Source organism: Orbicella faveolata, unplaced genomic scaffold, assembly GCF_042242905.1.
Source record: "Orbicella faveolata isolate gen_17 unplaced genomic scaffold, um_ofav_v1 contig_46, whole genome shotgun sequence".
Taxonomy (NCBI): Eukaryota; Metazoa; Cnidaria; class Anthozoa; order Scleractinia; family Merulinidae; genus Orbicella; species Orbicella faveolata.
The window spans coordinates 2,692,501-2,710,000 of NW_028301576.1; the positions used below are offsets into that span (position 1 = coordinate 2,692,501).

A 17,500-nucleotide genomic window follows, 5' to 3' on the forward strand; every position below is an offset into this window, starting at 1 on the left:
TAGCGGCAGGGCCTGTTGGGTAAGTTCTATAGCAAAGGCTAAAATTTAACAAATTGGTGTCAGTTTTCATGCATCTGTACTGTTATTGATCATGAATTTGATCATAACATTGTCAAAGTGGCTGTGGATCCACAAGGCAATAGCAGAGTAGATCCACAGACTACTTGGACAAAAGTGTCCCAGCAGTTTGAAATTTATGGCTGTTAGCATCACTGAAGGAAGACATGTTCCTACATTGACATTATCAGTCACACTTAGAACCTAAACGTGACGTAAAACTCACGTCCAGTTTACTGTTCAGCAAGTTGCTTGTTCTTGTAAGTTGCCTTCTTTGGAGCCGCTTTACGTTGTGTCACGCAATGCTCATCTTAGACAGGAAGATTGTGTGACGTACAAAACAGTCACACTTAGAACCTGAACGTGACATAAAAATTAAGTCTAGTACATGTGATACTGTTCAGTGAGTCTTCAGTTAATATGTGCGTTGCTTCCATTGTAGCTGCTCTCTGTTATGTCACGCAATGTTCATCTTAGACAGAAAGATTGTATGACGTACAAAACAGTCACACTTAGAACCTGAACGTGACATAAAAATTAAGTCTAGTACATGTGATACTGTTCAGTGAGTCTTCAGTTAATATGTACGTTCCTTCCATTACAGACGCTTTCTGTTATGTCAAGCAATGCTTATCTTAGACAGAAAGACTGCGTGACGTGCAAAATAACAGCTGTAAGGGAGGCTAGTATTCAGGTCTTGGTTATTATGACTGACTTTGTTTAATCTTGTTTTGTGAAGTTCTATTACCTTTTTTTATCGGACCGCCAGGTTGATGCAGGCATGTGTTGATGTTGCATTTCCTTATGCTCACTTGCGGGAAGCTTTTGGCAAAAAAATTGGTGAACACCAGGTAAGTACATCTTACTACAGTTATTTGTTTGCTCCCTTGGCTCTCTCTCTGTCTGTCTGTCTGTCTGCCTGCCTGCCTGTCTGTCTGTCTGCCTGCCTATCTGTCTGTCTGTTTGTCTGTTTGCCTGCCTGCCTGTCTGTCTGTCTGTCTGTCTGCCTGCCTATCTGTCTGTCTGCCTGCCTGTCTGTCTGTCTTTCTGTCTGCCTGTCTGTCTGTCTGTCTCTGGTATCTGGCCGTTTAGCCCTCAGTTCGATTGGCCCCTAGCTGGTTATCTTTCCAAACAAGTCTATATGTTTATCTGGCGTCCTTTTGACGGTTTTAAGGAGGCTACGACCCGAATGGCAAAATCCTCTAAAAACGGCGAAATCGATCAAAAGGACACCAGATAACAGACAAGGTAAGTACACTTTCTTTCTGTTATTGAAAGTAGGACAAATTTATTAAAAGTTTAAATTCCACGTTATTTCGAACTTCATACAATGTCTTATTGAGGGCTCAAATTCTCAACGGTACGCATTGTAACACAGCACTACTTACCTCAGAGCGTCACGTTCCACTCGCGGCGCTCAAATAAATTATTAATTACCTCAATTTGTATGGTGCATTTGGGCTGCCTGTGCTGTCATCAATTAGTTTCGTTTTCTGGGTCCGCATTTATGAATTCTAATCAACAATGATTTAGATAAACATATACAGGCAAAAACTAACGATAGATAAATCCGACGTTTCGGCGACATCTTGGCGCCATTGTCAAGGGAAACTAATTAAATATGCGATTTCAAGAGTAACTAAGAGTTCAGAGTTTCTAATTTGCATAAGTTAGACAAAGACTTTAGCGCGAACTGAGTCTGATTGTACATTTAAACACGGTCGTAATTGTTTAATGAGTAACATCTCATTAATGAGACAATCAAACTTGTTGTGGCATTTTTTCAACACGCTAAAACAATTGCGAAGGTCATCCGGAATCCTGCCTGCGTGTCTACTATCATAGTGATTGCGTACTGACGAGGTCTTGCTTCTATGTCCATCAACGAGTACGAACAGATGGCCACGGGTGTAACCGACATAACCAGCATCGCACTGGTCACACTTGAAGTTATACACAACGCATTGTTGATCAATGAGCTGAGGCTTAGGTTCGCTTGTCGGGAACTCCTGGGCAATCTTGCGGCTCGTAAACACCGGTTGAACACTGGTCTGCAGCTTCACACTGAGATCTTTCAACTGTGTCTTCACGATATTAGCAGACTCCTGGTCTTTAAAGGGTATGACAACCCGAGTAGTGTTTTCTGTCCTAGATCTGGACCGTAATGAGGGCTGGTCAGCGACCTTTAAATTTAGGAAGGTTTTGACAGTGGAGTCAACAAGGTGCTTGGGATATTTCAGTTTAGAGAAAACAGACTTCAGTCGTTCGCACTCCTCAGTGAAGTAGGACCATGACGAAGACAGGCGATGTGCGCGATCGAGCATAGTTGTCAATAGTCCGCGCTTGTACCTATTATCGACATGACTGTGGTAATGGAGAAGCAGACCACTGTTTGTTGGCTTCACAAACACTTTAGTTTCAATACGAGGCGCTCTGTTTAGGAGTTGAGTACCGAGAAAGGGAAGCATTCCATCATTTTCGACCTCCATAGTAAAGTTGATGGCGGGGTGAGCGTGGTTGAGGGTGTTAAGAAAGTCCCTAGCTGTAGACAAATCGGGCATCACAGTGAATGTGTCGTCAACATATCGACGATAGTAAGGTGGCAGTTTGCCGTCAACATCTAATTTCTCTTCAATAGACGACATGAATACGTTGGCTAGCAAGGGCCCAAGGGGGGACCCCATCGCTACTCCGTCGATCTGTTCATACAGGGATCCATTAAATTGGAAAAGCTGCCCCTTGGTGGCCACACCCAAAAGATCAATAAGGTCTTGCTTTGAAATGTTCAAATCATACTCGGAATTAAACCAGTTGTTTCTAAAGGCTCTGTCTGCGAGAATCGTAATGGTTTCATCCAAAGGTACATTCGTGAACAAGGAGGACACATCATGGGACACCAGCAAGTCACCAGGTGTTATGTTGAGGTCTCGCGGTAGTTCGTTCACAAAATCGAAAATGTCCGTGACTGTGTACTGATTTAACGACAACGGTTTGAGCTTGTTGTCCAACCATTTCGCCAGAGCATAATTATACGTATTAGTCGCTGATAGGATTGGTCGCATGGCTAATTTCTCCTTGTGTGTTTTCGGCAACCCGTACAGGTGTGCCAGTCTAGAACCGGTCGGACGAAGAGACTGGGCCACAGCGTGAGGGAGGATCCTTGTGATGATAGATTGTACAAGAGCCTCCTTTGCTAAAAGCGGATGATAGTGCTTGGGTGGTCTGCCTCGGGTTAACCCGAACCTAAGCCTCAGCTCATTGATCAACAATGCGTTGTGTATAACTTCAAGTGTGACCAGTGCGATGCTGGTTATGTCGGTTACACCCGTGGCCATCTGTTCGTACTCGTTGATGGACATAGAAGCAAGACCTCGTCAGTACGCAATCACTATGATAGTAGACACGCAGGCAGGATTCCGGATGACCTTCGCAATTGTTTTAGCGTGTTGAAAAAATGCCACAACAAGTTTGATTGTCTCATTAATGAGATGTTACTCATTAAACAATTACGACCGTGTTTAAATGTACAATCAGACTCAGTTCGCGCTAAAGTCTTTGTCTAACTTATGCAAATTAGAAACTCTGAACTCTTAGTTACTCTTGAAATCGCATATTTAATTAGTTTCCCTTGACAATGGCGCCAAGATGTCGCCGAAACGTCGGATTTATCTATCGTTAGTTTTTGCCTGTATATGCATTTATGAATGTACAGATTATAGTTATAATTCCGACAGCCGGGCTGGACATGGAGTACTGTTAACTGGACTGTTATGAAGCCATTCGGACTTAACTCTGTAGGTGGTCCCGTGTTGAACCTATCTCATAGAACATTTACTTGATCTAGACTATTCACAACCCTCTATTTTCTCGTATTTTTATTCGATCGTTGAACGTACGGATAGAATCGCGAGAGAACTGGACGCCAGGGCAAAACGGTAGACTTGACAGGGTAGGAGGTGGGGACCAAGAAAATTACTCTTCGTTTGGCTCGCCTCCCCGCCCCCACCCCTGCGTGCTTCGCGCTCGCTTTGCTGGGTCTTTCTCTCGCGTGCGCTGAAAAATAGAGAGGCTATGAACAGTCTAATTTAATCTTATTTCTTTGTTTTTATTTTCAGTTAGTCCAAGGCAAAATGGCGGACATGTACACTCGCCTGAGCGCTTGTAGGAGTTATGTGTACTCAGTGGCTCGTGCTTGTGATGCTGGGCATGTTAATACCAAGGTGCGTTCTGTGAATTGCTGTAACATTGCTAGTAAAGCTGCACTGTCAAACTCAGAATACTTTAGCATGCGTTATCCTCACTTTGTCTAGAGTGTTTTTTCCTCGCACTAGTGGTCATCGTCGTACATTCATTTCCATTGGTAAAGCCTAGTTCACACTTGTGAGATAAGCGTAACACTAGTGAAATAGGCATAAGCACTGAACACAAGAAAAAAACGGAACATGGTTGTTTTTCTTGTGCGTATTCCACTAGTGTTATGCTTATCCCACAATTGTGAACCAGGCTTAGTGGGAAGTTTGGATAGTACTGGAGAAGCTAAGGTAGCCGGCGTCTTTTTCCGAGTTCTCACTTCTTCCTCCACTCCGAGATTGGACCCGAAAAATTGTTGACGAGGTCTTTAGAGATCCTTGCGGAGTCTGTGATTGGTTCTTGTTTGCGCGCGAAAATTCAAAACAGAGTAATAGCCAATCAGGACACTCCACGGATCTCTGTACTGTTACGTCATCAATGAGGAATTTTAGACGCCTCTCCAGTGGGCTGAGAATTCAACGCGTAAATATATGAGTTGTCTCGTTCACAGCTGCTAGAAAATGTGAGGAGACTACACTCACTATTGATTCTACAACTGTCCAAGCTCTAGATATCTTATTCATAACAGTGTTGAGATCGCCCTTTGTATCAGTGTCGACGTCAGTGTTTTCTTGTTTCCAGGACTGCGCTGGTGTGATCCTTTACGCAGCCGAGAATGCCACACAAGTTGCGTTAGATGCTATTCAGATTTTAGGTAAGTGTTATCTTTGTAATTGCTCAAACTCGAGTTGCACTAGATTTGACGAATATCTGTTACGTGTAATTCTTTTGTCAGCTAGAGAGAGTCATATACAGTTGCAAGGCAAGATTTCCCCATTATCATCAGTTCTCGAGGCGCCAGTAGGCGCATAAGGCCGCATAAGATTTCCCCATAGTCAGTTTAAAATACAATTTTGTTGATCTCGTTCTGCCGTTCGTGTCTGATATGATAATTTTGTTTGCATGTAGTTTAGCGTGAAGCCACACACAAATCTTTTCCGTTGAGCTTACTTCATGTACGTGTTGGGAGACAGATCGTTTTTCGCTGTGCAATTTTGTTCCCAGGGTCTCTCATGTTACTGCCCTCTGTAAGATGAGAGACCCTGGGAACTAGGCTGTTCACTGTCTTGTTCTGGTCACGCATCATTGGAAAATGAGTGACGTTTCACATAACGTTTCTGTAGAAAATATTAATCTCGACATCTACTTTTCTCGTCATCTAGGTGGAAATGGTTATATCAACGACTACCCTACGGGGAGATTTCTACGAGACGCCAAGTTGTACGAGATTGGAGCTGGTACGAGCGAAATAAGAAGATGGTTAATAGGGGAAAAACTCAACTCGGAATTCCTTTAAGTGAAATATTTTTTATACGTGTATTGTCAGTTCTCATACACAGTCCACTCAGTCTGAACCCTTAGCGGCTCCGTTTGCTAAGGACGAGCGGAGGAAAGGCGTGGGAACTAGAGAAGATGTACTCTGCGAGCAGAGTCCCCTCGATCTTCCTACTGAGAAAAGTCGGGAAGATGGAAGGGACTCTACTCGTAGGATAAAGAATCTGCGCATAATTTTTATACAGCGGGGTTAAAGCAGTGTACACATTTGCAGTGCTAAGGGAAATATGGAGCGGTGTTTTTATGGGTATACATTTCAAATTTATCTTTTAGGATCCGAGTTCAAAGCATGAATTCTCTGTACTCGTTTCCTTACATTCCTTTTATTGCTTATTCTGAGAATTTGGTGTTGAATCAACAAATCGCTGAATTGACGATTATCTTTCTTGTTACCTATGTGCTTGAAAATGTAGCAAACTTGTTAGGAGAATTAAGATTTGGATCATTTAGAGGCTACTTAAAGAGTTGTAATCTCTTATCATCGAATGCTAAAAGCAGTACTGCATCGCAACAAGTAGTATGCGAATATTATGCTTTTTTACATGAGTACAAAGGCTGGATCTGAAGCGATGTTATAAAAATGTCAGTCACGTCGGTGGAGTCTGTAGTTGTGAGTGTCACAGCATTTGAATGTTCACGCGGTTTTTAAATTATATTTATTGGGTCATAAATTACGCAAAAGAAAGGCCTGTATTTAACAACGACAAAATCTACGCTTTATTGAAGAGTCTTAAGAATAAACGCTTCCCCCTAACTGGGTCTTCCCTGAAATTTGAAATAAATAATATTGGCTTTTAACATACCTGTAGAATCAAGAATAAATGTTATTTTGGAGTCTAAACAAGTATTTTTAATGGTTTGTTAAATGCGAAGTATATACTAGTGTTATAGCCCACCTGGAAAAATTTCAGTTGAGTCAAAATGCTATTAAAATGTGATGTTGCTGACGAAATCGGGCTTCTTGTTTTGTTTTTGTTTGCTTGTTTGTTTGTTTGTTTGTTTTCAAGTTGATAAAGAAGCGCTTTCTGAGGCTTACCACCTCCTGAGCTCTTCTCTCTCAAGAGAGTATCTTGTCAACCTCCTTCTATGATAAACTCCCCTTTCTTAGTAACTACAATTGCCTTTTTTTTTCTTTTTTCTTTCTCTTTCGTTTGCGTTAATTTATTCCACTTGTTCCGCTGGCTATAGTGGAATGGAGTGTCACCGGACCCCCGCTCCTTGTTTTCTCGATTGAAAAAAGAAAAACCGCAGCTTAAAACCCCTTGGCCTGTGACGTGCAAGTCAAGGCAACTTCAGTGCCACGTCTCTTACGACACGATCCCGACCCCGTGGAAGTCATCTCGAGTCAAATCTTAACCTTCAAAATTACGCTTCTTTTTCTGATAGCCGTAGTCGCATTTCCGCAATTCCAATCAAATCCCCTGAGGGACGTTTGTACCGAGAGGCTCTGGGAACGAGAGAGGACGTACTTCCTTCGTACAGCACCTTTTTCTGAGAAAGCCGGAAGTCTTGTTTCTCGATTCATCAGAAGACAAAATGATGCCGCAACTGAAAAACAAGCGATTACGCGAATTATACAAGGAGGCAGAGTTTGACAGGGAACACCAAGAAGTGAAAGAGATAGAGGAAACAGTGAGGCACTTGGTGCAAGAAATTGCAGAAAGCATCGCCGAAAAGGATCCACTTTTCACCAACACCATTCTCCAGAGCGGAAGTTTTTACGAGGATCTCAAAGTCGAAGGGCCTAACGAGTTCGATTTTATGATATGCCTGGAGGAATTGTCTACACCCGGGGTTTGCGCGATAAGAGCAATTCCTTTTCGCTCAGTTCAAGATCCAGGCTACGTTCATGTTGAAATAGAAGACCCTGTCTCTCGGAAGAAGTGGAAAAGATACACATCAAAGAAGAAGGAAAATTTCTTGAAGCCAAAAACACTGCTGGAGAAGTTTAAAGACCTGGTCGATGAAGTTCTGACAGAGAAAAAGGAACATTTCTCTGAAAAGCTGGCGAAGCAGTTTGAGGCCGAACTCAGGAAAATTCCAGTTACACTAAAACTCACCTGGAACGGAACTGAGTATAAAAACTATGAAATTTCTGTCGACTTAGTCGTATGTATCAGGGTGAATGGATGGCCGGAAGATTCTAACGTGAAGGATCGTTGTAACAGATCCCATCCCGGGTACGAGATGACCAGGAAAGCTAGCCAAGGAGGGTACCATCTTATTGCATCCTGTATCGGAGAGGCGGGTAAGCCAAGGCCTTGCTGGCGATTGTCATTTTCTCAAGCGGAGGGAATATTATTGAGACAGCTTTGCAAAAACTCCTCACTCGTCCATAAGGCAGCGGTTAAGATTCTAAAAGTTGTGCGGAAGAAAAACGAGTCTGAGCTATGTCTCTACGAAGAAGAGCCCGACTTTGATGACCCAGAAGTCGTTTCAGATTATATTGGAGTTCCTGAAAGTTCATACCTGATAACCTGGGCCTTTCATTCGTACGTACTGAAGACAATGTTTCTACACGAATGGTTCGAATATCCTGAAGAATCTTACTGGACTGTAGACAAACTTGCTGAGCGTATCCACAATATTCTGGAGAGAATCCATAAAAGTCTCCAAGAAAAAGATATTCGAAGTTTTTGGTTGCGCGATTACAAACTGTTTAACTTTCGAGCAAGGAGAAGAACAAGGACGGAGAAATGCGAACAGAAACTGCATTCGCTAATAAGGTACTTTGAGAAGTTATAACTAATGGATAAGCGAGCAAGCATACATACAATTAATTGCCATTGGCTCTTTTCAGGACATTACGGAAAATTTGATAGAACCAAAACATTTTGCGCTTGTGAGTTAAGAAACTGGAAAGTAGATAGCGAACTTCAAGTTGGCATAGCACAACTTGAACTAAGTCGCTACACATCGAGTTTCATTTATGTACCTATTTTAGACAAAGATTTTTTTTTCATATAATTATCTTCTCTGTAGTTTTTATCGTCACTTCACTTGTACAAGGTTTTGTCAGTTCACCCTTTAATGGTCATTAAAATTACTAAAAATCTTAACTTTCTTTGCTTTTTATGTATTGTCAATAAGCATGTTTTTGTTTATCAATCGCTATGTTTTCGGCGTCGCTCGTTGTGATTCAATCTTTCCTAAACATGCATGTATCTATTTCGCCTAAGAATCTTACTACTTAAAAGGCGGGAGAGAAAGAAGTTAAAACAGATTTCTGCAGTTTTTTGGTGTTTTTTTTTGTTATTTTGTAGTAAAAATCTGGCATATTCGAACTGGACTGACCAGTAAAGATCGAAATTAAAACTAACATAGAGAAAAACAAAAAATAATAAAGCAAATATATCAGAGACGTCAGCTTTTGCATTTATCAATGCACAAAAACCACATAGGGAGCTTAGACTGAAGGGAGAAACTCATTCCAAATGAGACAACAGTTGTCAACAATGGTCCACATTTAATACGAAAACATGAAATAACACTAACATAGGAAACACTGAATTCGGGTCTGTTACTCTGTTAATATAATGTTAATCCTACTCACATCACAATTTAATTTAAAGGGGACAAATGCCGATGCCTGGATAAAGAGAAGAATCTTCGAGAAATTTTTACTGCTGAATGCCAAAACCAAAATCGTGATTTCATAACAATCAACTCCTTCCTCAAACAAAAGCTTGAAAACACCTACGGCAGATAATGTTTTGATCTGTTTTGTTACTAAGTATAAACGAACCCTTCAAAACCCTGGCCAAACTGAATCAATTCGAAAGTAAGGTCCTTAAAATTAAAAAGCTTGTCATTGTAAGCCTACCGTCATTATAAATCCTTATAAGAGGAATCTCAATGTTAAAAACATAGTCAAAATCTCGGGTAACCGAGGCAATAGCTACTTCATTGAGCGTTTATATGAGAAAAAGTTGTCCCTCCATTTGGCCGAGAGGTTGACCTTGGATGATTATTTATAGCCCTTAATAGATATTCAATCAATTGCGTAGTTATCCTGTTTTTCTTTGGGTTTCTTTTGGTCATTCGATCACTTTGGGCTCCGTTGAACTAATGTTTACTCATGTAATATAAATTTCTACTCTAAAACTTAAAATTTAGATATTACGTGACATTTGGCAAGCCGAGAGTTGTCCCGGTTAGGCGAGCCAAAGTATTTATATGAGAATGGCAGGGTTACCCTACCTGCCGGGGGGTGTGAGAACTCGTCCACCCGAGTTGTCTCGCCCCCCGAGACAACTCGGGACATTCATATAAACGGTTGTCTGGCTTTTTCAACGACACACTGAAAGGTTAACTCGCCCAGGGTAACTCGGGGGGAGGGCACGAGACCATATAAGTGGGGCCTAAATGTGTAGATTTTCGAGATTTTCCATGAGCCGGGAAAGATTAATCTCGCATTGTTTGGTCTGGGTTGAATTCCTAGCCCGGAAATTAAAGAGTTTGTAGTCTGGAACCCAGAAACTACGAATGTCTCTCTCTTTAACACTGTTTTGGATCCTTTCTAGAATGCTTCTGACTCGCTCTCCAAGTTTATCACTCGTCCAGAAAGAATCTTGCGGAAATTCGCACCATTCGTGAAGGAACATTGTCTTAAGAACATACGAATGAAAGGCCCAGGTTACATTGAACGAGGCGCTTGCTGCCTCGTAGAGGCACAAGTCTTTCTCGTGTTTCTTTCGGAGGACTTTAAGAACTTTAAGAGTCACCTTGTGCACTAGTCTTGGGTTGTTGAAGATGCTCTTCAGAACAATGCCCTCGGCAACTGAAAACGACAAACGCCAGCAAGGCCGATGTGTACCCGATTCTCCAATCGTGGACGCCACGAGGTGATAGCCAGCACGAACAGCTTCTTGAAAAAATTCATAGCCAGGATGTCCTCTATTAAGCCGTTGGCGTATATTTGATGCAGCCGGCCATTCGCCGCTCAGTTTGATGCATAAAGTAAAATCCACGGCTACTTCATAGTTGGAATACTTCCTCCCTTCCCAGCGGACTTTAAACGTGACAGGGATCTTTCTAAGCTCAACCTGGATATCTTCAGCTATCTTTTCCCTTGAGCGTCTCTTTCTTCCCCTTAACGCCCTCTCGATGAGTTCTTGAAATCTTCTCAAGAGCACATCAGACTTCAGGTTTCCTCGATTTGAAATGTACCGATGCTCCTTATATGCACGACGAACGCTGTCGCTGGCAACTTGAACATCGACATAGCCTGGATCGGGGACCGGTCGTAATGGTATATCCTTTACAACACAGACACCAGGCTTCGAAAGACGCTCCAGGCAAAGCATAAAATCAAATTCATCTGGGCCTTCTACTTTAAGATCTTCAAAATAGCTGCCGCTAGGAATAACAAAGTTCTTGAACAGAGGATCCTCGCGGCCGATATACTCGGAGACTTCGTTCACTAAACTTATAATTCTCTCCTCGATTTCTTTCACTTCTTCGTGTTCCCTATCGAACTCTGCCTCGTTGTATAATTTTTCTAGGTAATCGCGCCGGAAACGTTGCATTTTTAGCTGAAGAGAGGGGTTTTAGTCAGAATTTCGGGTCATAGAATAGGACACTTCCGCTTTTCGCAGAAATACACCTCTTCCAACCGAGAAAAGCTGGACACCAGTTGCGCCAGCGGTCATTTAACTAACTCATCATTGAATGCTTAACGGAGAAGGTCACTTCAAAAAGCTTACTTTTTTGTCTCCACCTATAGCAAGTAGACATTGGGTTTTTCCACTCACTAAAGTTTCAACATCTAAAGTGCCTGAAAAAATTCGTCTCGAAAGAAGCCCAAAATTCCCCTTTAGATGCCGCCATTTTGAAACTGTACTTGGCAGCCTGGCCGCGTTGCCAACGTTTACTTATTTATTACGAAGAAATTTCTAAGGTAGGATTAACTAAAAGAAAGAGCAGTGGCGGGTCTAAATGTCTAAAGAAGAAATCACGGCAAGCAAAACAACCCCCCCCCCCCCCCTCATTAGCTCAAGGTCTGGATCCGCCACTGAAAAGCATGTCTCCTGGTTGTAACTTTGCAGCAGTGCCAGTAGATCACTGGGATTTATAGCAAAGCGAGCAAAGCAGCGCTATCAATTTCAATAAATTCGCCAGAAATTCAATTTTCTCGTTAGTTCAACCCAAGTGAGATGCTCAATAAAACAACAATTACAATTCGGCCACTGAAGAAAGTACTCGGATTTACATCCGATTGCTTTGTTTTGGACCACCTGGTCTACCCTTAGCTTGCGTTCCGTGAGTAGCTAGAGGTCCTAGAGTTAGCATAAAAGTAAGTGTATGGTAAGGTTGTAGTTAGAAGCAGAAGTAGTCAGTGTTAAAAGAAGTCAATTGTCAGAAGTAACAAGTTGTTGTTGTACAAGCAGAGGAAAAACAACAACAACAACAACTCAAGAATCGGGATATGATAGATGATTGTTATATAAACAACCTCGCCAAGATTGAGGTCTGTGCGGTTGTACATTCGCGCGTTATTTGGAGAAGTGTTTCACCCAAATTTATAGAGCCATGCTGGTGCCCCCCGGAGGGACACAGACATGGCGGCTGTTAAGTAACAGAAACATCTGTTATTGAGGTTTGCTATTTAAACGAAAAGTTATTAATCTAGAGCTCCGACACTTCGTCTAGAGCAAGAACTGTTCAGTTAACAAAAACTTACGCTGTGACTCATCTTTTGACCTACCCAAGAGCCTTCTCGGGCCGCCATTTGATGTCACGCAACGCATAAATTTAGAAATTCAAACGCGCTCTGTTACAAATGAAGAACGCTGTCGAGCTTAAAGGTTAATTAGAGAGTCTTACATTTGATGAATCTAAATTTTCAGTAGGATTAGGTATTTTCAATTTTGGAAAATGATGACGTCACATGAAGACCGGCAATACTTTTGAAAACGGTACATACCAGCTAAACCGCTACCATGAAATCTTATCGAGCGTGTAAGCTATGCTAACAAGGAGAAATATCCCAACATATGTGTTCTGCTTATAACAAGGTGTACACTCCTGGTAGTTCAGCCGAAGCTGAGCGTTTATTCTGCGGCTTGAGAAGAATCAAGTCATATCTCAGAAACAAGATGGTTGAGGAACGTTTGTCAGGACTTTCTCATGCACTCGTCACCTTAACATTGATATTGACGACAGGAGGAGGATGGTCCAATGGTGTATCGTTTACGAGTACAATTCACGTGCAAAGTACCGTGACTAGGAGAGGGACGTTGGAGAGAAGTGATTTCCCGCCAAAACGTTTCTGAACCTAAGATTGCACTCCCATTACACCCTCCCTCCCCCCCCCCCCCCCCACCCTTAACCCCCTACTTCCCAATCAAAAATTCCTGGATCCGCCCCTGGGAATTATGACTGACTGTAAGGTTATTAAAGGAACTCAGTAAGAGGTAAAATGAAATGGTGTGCTATCATTGTTGAAGAACAATGTCATACAAAGATGATTCAATATGTAACATCAGCATAGTTTTTACCTGTCTTCTTATTTACAGCAATAAAGATAATTAAAGACGTAATATAGCACTGACTTTAAATATCTATCAAATTTTCATAATCTACATTAATTAACAATTATTCCACTCGCGCTTGTTGGATATATAAACAATAGCCTTCATTTGGTAAGAAAACATGCACGGATATTTGTTCGCAGACATTATCTGTTCCGAGAAGCGAACAGTTCTGTGAGCCTCGAGGAACAGATAATGTCCAAAACGAGAAGGGTTGGGAGAATTCGAGACAGTTATGCAAACCCGAGACGCAGTCGAGGGTTTGTATAACTTTTGAGAATTCTCCCAACCCTCCGAGTGTTTAGATGAGGTTATGTAAACACGAAAGAAGTCCTCTATTGCCTTTCTAAAATAATTCTCAAAAATACGCGCGAATCTAAAACGTCACAACCGTGTTTACATACTCTCACCTAAACACACAAATCGACCAATGAGAGCGCGCGTAGTAGCTCAGTTATTTTATAAGTAGGAAGAGCAGATTACACTTTTGTGTTTTTGAGTTTGGTAGTGATAAAAGGAGGGTTTCACGGCCCGGCGCATGTGCAAGCTGCGACGTTAATCATTAAATTTCATTATTTCTTTTAAAAAAATCGGAAGCTTGCCGATGACTCTTGCGGCAAAGTTGCCTTTGAAAATTTCTCATTCAGTCGCATAAACGTGACGATATTAGTGAGGTTTATCATTAGCATTCCTTTTTGTATGTTCCGACTCTATGCATTAATTTCATTTTCGTTTTTCGTGTCAACCACATGTATTTCAGTAATCACAGACTATAATTTTGTGAAAACAGAATGATAGCCTTTTTGTAGCCATACAGTTACACGAGAGTTGTCAGAATTACTGATACCGAAAATTCACGAAAAATGTCAACGGATTTGCTCAGAAAATGTGGAATTCAGTATTGAACATCAAATTTGTTGTTTGGCCCGAAAGTTTTATTCTGGACTGAACACACGAGTTATTTACTCGTATCTGATTGGCTTATAAACAATAGAATTGTGTGGACTACGTTATTTAGGTCTTAGTTTTTAAGATTCGGAGGGGGTCTTAGGTCTTAGTTTTTTGAGATTTGGAGGAGGTCTTTGTCTTAGTTTTTGAGATTCGGAGGGGGTCTTAGGTCTTAGTTTTTGAGATTCGGAGGGGGTCTTAGGTCTTAGTTTTTGAGATTCGGAGGGGGTCTTAGGTCTTAGTTTCTTGAGATTTGGAGGAAGTCTTTGTCTTAGTTTTGGAGATTCGGAGGGGGTCTTAGGTCTTAGTTTTTGAGATTCGGAGGGGTCTTAGGTCTTAGTTTTTTGAAATTTGGAAGAGGTCTTTGTCTTAGTTTTTGAGATTCGGAGGGGGTCTTTGTCTTAGTTTTTGAGAATCGGAGGGGGTCTTAGGTCTTAGTTTCTTGAGATTCGGAGGAGGTCTTTGTCTTAGTTTTTGAGATTCGGAGGGGGTCTTAGGTCTTAGTTTTTGAGATTCGGAGGGGGTCTTAGGTCTTAGTTTTTTGAAATTTGGAAGAGGTCTTTGTCTTAGTTTTTGAGATTCGGAGGGGGTCTCAGGTCTTAGTTTTTGAGATTCGGAGGGGGTCTTAGGTCTTAGTTTCTTGAGATTCGGAGGAGGTCTTTGTCTTAGTCTTTGAGATTCGGAGGGGGTCTCAGGTCTTAGTTTTTGAGATTCGGAGGGGGTCTTAGGTCTTAGGTCTTAGTTTTTTGAAATTTGGAAGAGGTCTTTGTCTTAGTTTTTGAGATTCGGAGGGAGTCTTAGGTCTTTCTCTCTTTTGAGACACCCGCTAGGGGCCGCGCTTTTAAGTAGACTCTCCCACATTTCCCCTTTCCCTGCCATAATAACTTAACGAATTTGATCTACATCTCATGACAAACGGTACTGTATCGATTGGCTGAGAAAGATGTACCACACAGTACCCTCCAGTTTTTAATGACTATCACAATGAAGCTTTTACAATGTAGACCTTAAGTTCTGATCGAGTTTTTTCGTAAATCCGACTATCTGATAATTTAATAATACTAAGTGATAACTAGGTTGTGACATGCCTACTCAGTTGTTAAATTCAGTCAGGATATCTCATTCATGCAAGCATCTGATTGATTATTCAAGTTATTACATGAGGCTGAAATGGCTTCATATGAACCGCAATAGCCTACAACTTTCTAAAATGGACATTTTAATTTAAAAGCACTTGAAATACTTCAGGACACAATCACCCTTCTTGACTGTTCCTTTAGTTACTATCACAACGTTTTGCAAACGCGTGATTATTGAACTAGTCAGAAAAAAGTCCAAATATTTTTCATAAATAAGGATCCTAACTCACACAATCAACTTATTATTTGCTGTAGAATCTGTCATTGTGTGGCGCTAATATATCAACTAGTGAATGAAAAAATGAGCGAAAAGAGCTGTCACACTCATAAAAGTGGCGATGAATGACGCAACATAAGAGGAACCTTTACTTGTTGGCGCAGTGGTTGCAAGAACGTTGCCTCCGGATCCAGACCCTCCTGTGATGCCATTACACTTGTCTTCGAAACAGCAACTGACCTCACACGTCTTTATGGTCATTCCCGGATTAGTTATGTTACAGCCATCCTTCTTGGCTTTTTCACACATAGCCTAAAGATCAGATAACACAGTGATATTCAATAGGGGAACATGATAACTGATTCGTGAAACAAACATTATCTTGGCTTACAGTAACAAGGGAGTATCAAATCCTTAGTAGCAATACCAGGAGGGAGTTAAACCTGGGAAATCTAGAATACAAGACTTGTTCCCTAAATTAAACCACTCTAAAATTTATTTAAAACTTGACTGAATTCAGATTACCTTCATCGTACAAGCCATTGTATTCATAGTCAGAGTTTGCTCCGCCATGGACGTTTCTATGCTAATTTTGATGCATGCGTCATACAACCCTTTAGGCAAACCTAAGGTATCACAGTCAGTGATATTTATATTTCCTGAAGTACACATGGTCTCTGGTGGCTGTGAAGCGCATTGGTAGCAGCTTATGGCCAGAACTAAGTCAAAATAAAAAAAGAAAAAGAAAACTATTATCTAGTGGACTAATCATAGCGTTTATTCTCTCCTGTCTTTCTCTTATCGTTGAACGCGATAAAATAAGAGAGAAAGGAGACCATGGTCATGTTAGGAATCATCCTTAGGGACTCAGGGACAGCTAGTCTGGACGACGCGATTTTTTTCGCGCGAAATTCTACATCACGAGCGGAAGAGCCCCTGCGCACTTACTCTTACCGAACAAGTTCCAGAAGTGTTTGAATTCCTTCTCGCTGATTGGCCAGAAAAATACACATTTTTCACTAAATTCAGTCGGACGAACTCAATTGAGTCAAATGTCGAAATTATCACGAACTTTTTTTGCTCAGTTTAGTTTAGTGTCCTCCGCAGCCGTTATTAGGGTCGTCACGCAACGCTTCTCCCCCGCCCCTTAGGTCGTCTCATGTGAAGTTTAATGTTTAACTTGGCCTAAGATAGCTGAGATCGCTCCAGAAAAAGTTGAGCGATCGAGCTCATTTTCCTAACACATCAAGTACCACGCGATCGCTTGGATCAAAACAACGACGCACTGCATTCTGGTACATTTTTCATCGCAACGTTGTCTGATCTGAGGAGCGAGTTCCACATGATCGCTATCGAGATCTATCTTAGCGAATGTTGTCACTACTTTCACTGAAATAGATTTCGGTTGCGATAAGATGGGAGTTTATGATCTTCTTGATATGAATGAAAGACATCAAGCTGTACTTGTAAATAAGCATAGCCTGGCCGATTTTTTTTTAATAGTCTGAATTTCAGCGTCCGACAAAAGTCTTTCTTTTAGTAGTGGAAACCCACAGAACGATAACTCGCCGAAATCGCGTTAGATCGGCCCGAGGAGCTGGCAAACAACAAAGAATACAACACAGCAACAGGGTAAGTAGATTTTATTCACAAAATATAAGAATAATTGGCTTTTCAAGCAAAGCCGTTGCATTCCCATACAAACCTTTATAAATTCAAACCATTGAGAGCTTGGGCTGCCTGTGGTCAACCGTGATGAATTTTGTTTTTCATTGATTTGCATAATGATTCATCAGTTGGGCATTAGCCCTTCTCAACGTGGATGCGAGGCAATTTCGGGCTAAAACTACAAAATAGCCCGAAATTGCCTCACGTACATGCTAGATTTTATAGTAATGCAAATGAGCAAAGTTAACCGTGAA

At 41.4% G+C, this 17,500-nt stretch overlaps 5 protein-coding genes across 7 annotated transcripts in view; 2 read left to right on the top strand and 3 right to left on the bottom strand.

Annotated features, from left to right (window-relative positions):
• The window catches only part of LOC149097963 (isovaleryl-CoA dehydrogenase, mitochondrial-like), an 18,224-nt gene extending 11,530 nt beyond the window's left edge, over positions 1 to 6,694 (top strand). For 2 of the 3 annotated variants that reach the window (XM_089277429.1, XM_089277428.1), the window contains exons 8-12: positions 1 to 19; positions 827 to 908; positions 4,173 to 4,277; positions 4,990 to 5,062; positions 5,571 to 6,694. The exon at positions 1 to 19 is cut by the window's left edge and continues 75 nt beyond it. In XM_089277429.1, coding sequence (XP_089133555.1) covers positions 1 to 19; positions 827 to 908; positions 4,173 to 4,277; positions 4,990 to 5,062; positions 5,571 to 5,704 — 413 coding nt within the window. In that variant the 3' untranslated portion in view covers positions 5,705 to 6,694. Of the gene's footprint in view, positions 20 to 826; positions 909 to 1,231; positions 1,306 to 4,172; positions 4,278 to 4,989; positions 5,063 to 5,570 lie in introns of those variants that run through there. The other variant, XM_089277430.1, reaches the window with a different exon arrangement.
• Positions 1,567 to 3,307, bottom strand: LOC149097965 (uncharacterized). The gene has a single exon (XM_089277435.1). The coding sequence runs from the start codon at positions 3,117 to 3,119 to the stop codon at positions 1,728 to 1,730; it is 1,392 nt and encodes a 463-aa protein (XP_089133561.1). The 5' UTR covers positions 3,120 to 3,307; the 3' UTR covers positions 1,567 to 1,727.
• Positions 6,695 to 7,229: 535 nt separating the features above from the next.
• Positions 7,230 to 9,103, top strand: LOC110057509 (cyclic GMP-AMP synthase-like receptor 1). Its single transcript, XM_089277431.1, has one exon. The coding sequence runs from the start codon at positions 7,279 to 7,281 to the stop codon at positions 8,485 to 8,487; it is 1,209 nt and encodes a 402-aa protein (XP_089133557.1). The 5' UTR covers positions 7,230 to 7,278; the 3' UTR covers positions 8,488 to 9,103.
• Positions 9,104 to 9,188: 85 nt separating this feature from the next.
• On the bottom strand, positions 9,189 to 11,336 carry LOC110058083 (cyclic GMP-AMP synthase-like receptor). The gene has a single exon (XM_089277432.1). The coding sequence runs from the start codon at positions 11,268 to 11,270 to the stop codon at positions 10,104 to 10,106; it is 1,167 nt and encodes a 388-aa protein (XP_089133558.1). The 5' UTR covers positions 11,271 to 11,336; the 3' UTR covers positions 9,189 to 10,103.
• A 3,842-nt stretch (positions 11,337 to 15,178) lies between these two features.
• The window catches only part of LOC149097966 (U-scoloptoxin(05)-Er3a-like), a 4,564-nt gene continuing 2,242 nt past the window's right edge, over positions 15,179 to 17,500 (bottom strand). Inside the window, exons 2-3 of the mRNA XM_089278240.1 lie at positions 16,104 to 16,297; positions 15,179 to 15,890 (exon numbers count right to left, since the gene is read on the bottom strand). Of these exons, the coding sequence (XP_089134366.1) occupies positions 15,648 to 15,890; positions 16,104 to 16,297 (437 nt within the window). The 3' untranslated portion in view covers positions 15,179 to 15,647. The remainder of the gene's footprint in view (positions 15,891 to 16,103; positions 16,298 to 17,500) is intronic.